General features: G+C 43.2%; 1 protein-coding gene across 1 annotated transcript; it reads right to left on the bottom strand.

The window, feature by feature from the left end:
- Positions 1-680: 680 nt before the first annotated feature.
- Positions 681-4,649, bottom strand: LOC310771874 (oligosaccharyltransferase complex subunit ostc). Its single transcript, XM_083664379.1, has 4 exons — positions 4,446-4,649; positions 3,669-3,762; positions 1,967-2,164; positions 681-1,192 (listed from the first exon to the last, which is right to left on the bottom strand). Exons 1-4 carry the CDS (start codon positions 4,582-4,584, stop codon positions 1,174-1,176), a joined length of 450 nt encoding a protein of 149 aa, XP_083520505.1. The 5' UTR covers positions 4,585-4,649; the 3' UTR covers positions 681-1,173.
- Between the last annotated feature and the right edge of the window lie 2,539 nt (positions 4,650-7,188).

Raw genomic sequence — 7,188 nt, 5'->3', positions numbered from 1 at the left:
GCTTTAGGATCTCGTGCTGAGTCAAGGCAAAGCAGTACTCCATGCTGCTGCTGCTTTGGTTTAGTAAACAATTGCTCTGCCTCTAGGATCAAGCTTGTTGGCTAACTCCTACTAAATTAGGAATTGTCAACAGATGGTGTTTTGAGGAGACTCACCATCTCAAAGTGAATGTAATGGGAGGGACACACATGTCAGATACAGTAGCTACTTAAATCAAATAGCAACAATTATGCATAATGTAGTAGCTCAGATTCTGATCTAATTTTTTTTAAAAATCTGATTACTGTCTATTATTACTCTATTTTTTTTTTAAACCCATATAATCTTTAGAATTCAGTCAAGACAGGGTAATGGTCTTAATAACCCAATATGTTCAAGATGATCATGACCAACACCTCCTGCTGAAAATTAAGTGACAAAAGTGCATAATTGCTAGGTTTGAAGTGCTATGACGCCACCTTCTGGAGACTAGAGCAAATCACATGGACTGTGGGAACTCAGGCAGCTTGCAAGTGCAGCTAAGTTCCCAGATGAAGTCATGTTCATCTGTGCTCCAATTTGTTTTGAATACACAAATGTAAACCTGCACATAAAAATCCAATTTTTGATTTAAAATTCCATGCATGTGCTTATACTTTTTTTTTTTAGAAGCATGACCACTACAAGGCGACTCTGGAAAGAGCATTTATTTCACACCATCATACAAAACTACTGTGACAGGTTGAAGGCATTTTCATAAGGTTATTTACAAAACCCAACATACACAGTACCCATACACTTCCTAAATCCCACCCCCAAATATACTGCCGGTTCACAATATTGTAGTGGCATTCCTAGCTGCAGATCAGCGGCTCCATCTCAACAGTCTGCAGTAATGTCCTTCCATTCTCTCGAATGGCTTGGAAAGATTTGTTAAAGATCTGTTGCTCCAGTTGTTTATAAAATAGGAGAAGAGGCAAGGGGAGGAAGTCAATGCGCACTAATGAGACAGATTGAGACTACAGCCAGGTCCAATTTCTTTAGCAAGGTCAGTGCTTTCAATCATTAAGAGTTGCTGATTTCATCAACGCTTGAATCCACCCAAAATTTTATTCTAACTGCTTGATGGGCCCCCACATGTAGATTGATTCTTTTGAAAGTCCTCTTTCCAAATCATCCGTGTCATCTGGGTGTTTAACCCATCAGGTATCCTCTGAAAAGAGAAGAGGCACATTTGTAAGGACTGTGTGACACATCCAAGGGTCCAACTACGAAAAACCTACCAGTAATTTGTCATGAATGCCAAATGCGGAAAAACAAGGGATTGTTTTAACTATCACTGCATACAGTATTATTTCAGGAGAGCATTGCAGAGTATTATATTAAATACTGTACATTTTAAATGTATTGTTGCATGGTGTGCCCTCCATATCATGTAAGTCAGAATGAAATGTTAAGAAGACTGTATTAAGGCTTTTACACACCAAGAGTGATGCGAACAGCACAAATTTGCGAGGCTTTTTGTTGTTAAGATTGCCACTAGTACAGTATGTCATTAATGTTAATGTTTGCACATGCTTATATCACGGTTTTATTAGATCTACCCAATTCACCCATTTTGTGTCTAAAATGCGGAAAGTAACGCGGGTGCAAGCTAGCACCCGCCCCCGGATCACCAAATGGATTGGAAGTTGGAGACCCTCATTAATCTTCTGCTTGCACCTGTGTTACTTCCTGCCTTTTAGACACAACATGGGTGAATTGGGTGGGAAGTGAAAAGGGCTAATGTGTACCTTTTCCCTACAGAGTGCACTATGCCACTCTCAAACAACAATTTGACATTCAAGAGTAGTGTAAATGCACCCAGCTTTTATATCCAGGTAATTTTGCAAAGCAGGCAAACTTTGGGGTGTGGTTAACATAAATATTACTAGATATACAGAGATCTTCACGTTGGTGGAAAACATGCATAAAAATAAAGACTTACGGCAACTTCATGCGCATGAATACCCGGGCCATGAAGAAGCTGAGGAGCACGCTGACAAACCCAATGAAGAGCAACAGGAAGCGATTGAGTTTGGGAATGTTTGGCGCGTTGGAGCGGTCCAGGATTATAAAGCCCAGGCCTCCCATAGTGAAGAGGAAACTGGACGCCAGTCCTTCCATAATGTACTGGCCGTTTACTCTGGAAAGGAAATGTGGCTGCATTAGTGAGGCTTTGCCTTGTCTGGCTAGTGCACCAATCACAAGTGTTGTGTGAGATGACAAGACCAATTAGAGCTCAACAGTCACGTGACACTCATGATGTAGCTTTGGTTCCGGAAAACTATTTCCCCATTCCTTTTCTCCATCGCGATTCGAAAAACCCTTATATAAAAGAGTTTTAAGCCTGGAACCAATCCAACCAGTCAGTTACAGAATCGTGACCTTAAAACATTTGATTCAGAGAGCGCGCGCGCGTGTACACACACACACACACACACACACACACACACACACACACACACACACGTACGTAGCATTGAGCTCTGTGTGCATCTTTCTGCAGCAAGGGGGGCCGGTTGGGTAGGGTAGAAGGGACACAGGTGCTAGTTTATTTTCTGAGTGAAGTTACTACTCATCCCATATCGTGAGAGCGAGGCGGGCGCAGATTTGGAGCGAGGCGCCGCAGTTGCTCCCCACCAACTGTGCCCGACTGCACAGCGCAGAGGATGACGAGAAACGCATCGAGCTGATCGCCCATTGGTTCAACACAGGTGCATCACAAACCCACAGTGAAGTGTAGAAACTTCAATTTTATATCTATTCCAAGCTGTCACTCCATATTTTACATAAATACCACCTGTAATGCCTACATTAAAATAAAAATAGGTAATCTAAAGGGCCGGGTCATTTGAGCAGTGAGTGTGGGTGGCGCTAATGCATGTTTTAATTCGTTTAGAAACCGCTATTAAAAAAAACTGTAGAAGAAGAAAAGCAGCAGTGAGTGTGCAGTCGGGGGTGTTCGCCTGACTGCGCTCGGCTGCTCTCGTCTGATTTCCAGGCGAGGCAGCAGTCAACTCAAACGAGCCTAACATTACACTTTAGGATTTTGGGTGGTGTAGTACTTCTTTCTCCATGACATAAAAAGGGGATGATATACAAATGTGTGGCTTCTACAGGAACATTGTTTCCCCTGTAGCTCGCCTGTGGTAAGTCTACCTTAGGTGGTTACGACATCCTATATACCAAGAATGCGAAGTCTCTGTGTGTGTGTGTGTGTGTGTGTGAGTGAATGAGCAGAAATTGTGTTCGGCCACACATATGCCATTTTACATGGGATGGCGCTGAATCTTTCAGTAAGTGTAAAGAGCACCCCTCCAGTTGACTTAACACAGTGATATTTTTTTATTAGTTAATTAGGGCCGATTAATGGCCGAAATTGCAATGGCTGCCCAGATTAGTGGCAGAACTCGCGATGCTGCGTGCGCAATGGCTGCGCAGCCTCCACCGGTCACACAGGAAGCACACACATCAATGCAACACTGGCTAATAATATGGCTAATAATCTCAATGTAGAATATGAATGGGGAATTATTCTTCTGCAACCAAAGTGTCACGTGACTGTTGAGCTGTATTGGCTTCAGTTAAATATGATTTGAGATGCTGAACCTGTACTGACGACGTCATACCGTCTGTGACTGACATACCTGTATGCCAAAAAGGCAACTGGCCGCTGGTGCCCGTGCTCATCAGTCATTGAACCCACACTCGGCGGCTCCACAATCACATCGTAGATGATCCCTACAGAGGAGAAAATAATACTGGTTTTACAGAGGGGTCATGCCAGGAAGCGACAGAGATGGGGACTTCTTGGACTCGCACACACAGTGACTTGAGACTTGAGTTGGACTTGACTGTTTGGGACTTGTGAACGATCTTTATTTTGTTGTTTTGTTTAGGTTTTCTTTTTTGGTGCATTAACATTAAAGAAATGTCTGGCAAGAGTGTAATGACATTAAAAGTTAATCAGACATACCTTGTTATTGAAAAACTAGATTACAGCTATTATGGGCATGCCTAATGTCAGCCATGTTTTCCTGTTACTGAGTAACTATATCCATTTTTTAGCCACCCTCTCTATTTTATCAGTTACTATTAACTTTAATTGAAAGCTTTCAACAACAAAAATCCATATTGGATTGCAATAGCATGTTTAAAGTGATCATATCCAACTAATCAATGCTAATAAGGAGTGATGATAACATGCATCTACTAATAAAAAGAAAGACAGGCAAGTTAATTTTGTATCTTTGGCTCACAGGAGTAACGGTTGAATGATATAGTATATTAACGTTATCTGACTAACGTTATTATCTAAACATTAGTTAACTTCAAAATAACAAGGAGAGTGTGTTTTGGCATGAAAATCAGATGCTAGCTAGCTAGCTAGTCTTACATTAGCTTAGCATAGAGCGTCCATTTACCTCCAGTGATGAGAAAGTACGAGACAATAACGATTGCATACACCGTCATTGCAGACGGCATGTGCAGCCACGAAGGCTTCTTCAGTTTGATGTTTGGACATTCAAGCACAGCATATGGTAAGCCGTATAGAGTCTCCATGTCCCTTTCCAACGGTACAGCTGCCTGCCTAGTAGAATCTGGTTGCAGCAGCAGCAGCAGCTAGGTTGACGTGTCCAGGAAGCGATCCCCCCCAGGATGGTAATAATCATAGGGAAGGCATGACCCGCCCTTCTCTGCCTCTGATTGGCCTAGTAAAAGACGCAGGATAGCCAAGCGAATGTGATTAGATAAACGTTTGACGCTAGGCCAATCAGAGGCAGAGAAGGGCGGGTCATGCATACGCCAACCTGAGATAGCTATTATGGAAGCCACCGGGGTTCCGGCAAAACCACGCCTTGTGTATGCCTACGCAGCAGTCAAGCGCCGGGATTGGCCAGGAGCGAGTCTTTTGTTCCCTTTTGACAGTTCTTGCCACTTGACAGCTCGAATCTCCCACACCACAACACTGCGCCCACGCCGCTCAGCCCAGCGATTTCATTAACGGGGCCCCGAACAAAATGTGATAATTTGCGCTTACCAACGGTGAAGTTAACAAAATATGTTTGGTGTCGATTGGTCGACTAACGGCAGAGCTATTTCAAAATAAAGGCCTGGAATTACACCTTTTCCTGTCTAGTCTGGATGGTTTTTTCTAGTCTGGGCACCTTTCATCCCGCTTTTTGTCATGGGGCGTAAACCACGGAACCAGAATGAACACCGGAAGGCAGTGCGCCAAAAAACGTCTTTGTTGCCGTTAGCTTGACGTCTCTTGCCTCGATTAATTGTCTGATTCAAAGCTTCTGTATTGGCTTAAAAGATGTGAGATTGTGAATCCGCAATGTTTCTAAAAGAACTTCTTCAAAAACTTCGTTCGGTTCGGTACGTCCATCTTTTGTTTTGTTGTTTGCCGTTCTGATACTTGGGTCAAATTGTCAAGTTAACGTGAAAGTTGACGAGCTAGAAACGCTGCCATCCGGTCTAGGGCGGGCTCTAGGCCGGAACCAGGTAGGGTGACAAAATCAATTGTGGGCGGGAGCCAGGCTCTTTCTCGCCGAGAAGAGCCTGGTGACGCGAGGTTAGTTTTTTCTGCAAAACAAAGGGTGTGAAACCGTAACAGTAAACTTGCAAAGGGGCGATGCGCCTTCCCTCCGCAGCTGACAATAAACCTTATGGTATTCACTCACTAGAAATGTCGTGCTTTTTTGAAGAAGTGCACAATTGTTATAAGCATATTAGTTTTGTACATTAGACCATCTTGGAATTTTGGTCAAATCTGACTTCCCTCCCAATCTGAAAATAAACTTTATGGTATTCCCTAACTAGGCTATGTGTCACATTTCACGTTTCTTTCAAAAAGTGCACAATTATTGTGCTTATCCACTCTACTACAGGGAGAGGACAGCCAGAGGGATAAAAAAAACATGACGATGATGGCAAACATGAAATAGTCTAGATCAAGTGAAAGTTATGTGGAATGTCATAAATATTTCTAGCTTTCCAAATGGGATGCTGTTTGTTCAGTCTGGCCTGTAGCCTACTATCACTCTACCTCTCCCTGTATCAAGAGCAGAGATCTTCACCAGACCTCCTCGCCTGTCTACGCTGCCACCAAGTGATGGGTGAAGGGCTGGCGAGGCTGCGTAGGGCTGCGCATCACCATGGCAGCAAGGGCTGTCATGAGCTACAACCGTGACGCTGGCTCTGCTCGTACCTCGGCTCTGTTCCCGCCGAACTGTCTCGCAATTTTTTTCTCATGGGGGGGACCATTGTAAATAGAGGGGGGGGGGGGGATTTAGCTTTGGCCACATTTATATGACCATCCAAGATCGTACCAACACGATACAAAATAAAGAAAAGCATAATATAGCCCCTTTAACAAAGTTAGTTTGTTATTCCTCCATGCAAATATAACTATTTTCACAGAACGCCAACCTACAGCTGAAACTCACACCGGAAGGCGTCGTGTCTATGTACGCGCACCCAAAGAATTAGCCAATAAGAGAGCAGAGTGCGCTTGTAACGGTATGTTTGAATTATGTACACTGCAGTGCAAGCTGAAAGTCAGAGAGGTAATACACAGCGCGCAAGTGTCGGTGGATTTATCTGGATTTTCATCAGTTTCGCAGGTGTCCGTGGATTTACCTGGATTTTCATCAGTTTCGCTTGTTCCCCTCAAAACAAAGACTGGAATTCAACCATGAGGAAGAGGTAACGCTTTTACCAATCATACATTTTGGATTTTTTTGAACTGTGTAAAATTAACGTTTGCTGTTAGCTTAGCTAGGAGCTAATGAAACTCCATTGCCAGTCAGTGTATGTTTAGTACGTTGATGTTGTTGGCAGTTGTTGGAGTTGGAGAATGTTTGCTTGTTTTGTCATGGGCTTTAGAGAAAGCAGGTCGGTCAAATAAAGTGGAAATTATCATCAAAGGAAATCTTTCAGTGGGTCTGCAGCATAGTCCTAGACCACGGGGAAACGTTTGAAAGTGCTCCGTCACGGACTCCGCGGTACCCCAGCAACTAGCTAGTATGAGTTGTGCCAAACAAACGTTAATATCTCAAACTATAAATCATATCGCTTATACTTTGACATTCTGAGTGAGAGCAGAACTAGTTCAAGGGTCTGATGTATAATATGTCGTTAAACAGAGGCTTTGGATGAAAT

This window comes from Poromitra crassiceps (genome assembly GCF_964638095.1).
Source record: "Poromitra crassiceps genome assembly, contig: HAP1_SCAFFOLD_1424, whole genome shotgun sequence".
Taxonomy (NCBI): Eukaryota; Metazoa; Chordata; class Actinopteri; order Beryciformes; family Melamphaidae; genus Poromitra; species Poromitra crassiceps.
This window is presented reverse-complemented; position numbering and strand designations above follow the sequence as displayed.

Coding starts and splice junctions, on each gene's coding strand:
- LOC310771874 (XM_083664379.1), bottom strand. CDS start 4,584: ATGGAGACTCTATACGGCTTACCATATGCTGTGCTTGAATGTCCAAAC. Junction 3,763..4,445: donor GTACTTTCTCATCACTGGAG/GTAAATGGACGC, acceptor TCTCCTCTGTAG/GGATCATCTACGATGTGATT. Junction 2,165..3,668: donor GTTGCCTTTTTGGCATACAG/GTATGTCAGTCA, acceptor TTTCCTTTCCAG/AGTAAACGGCCAGTACATTA.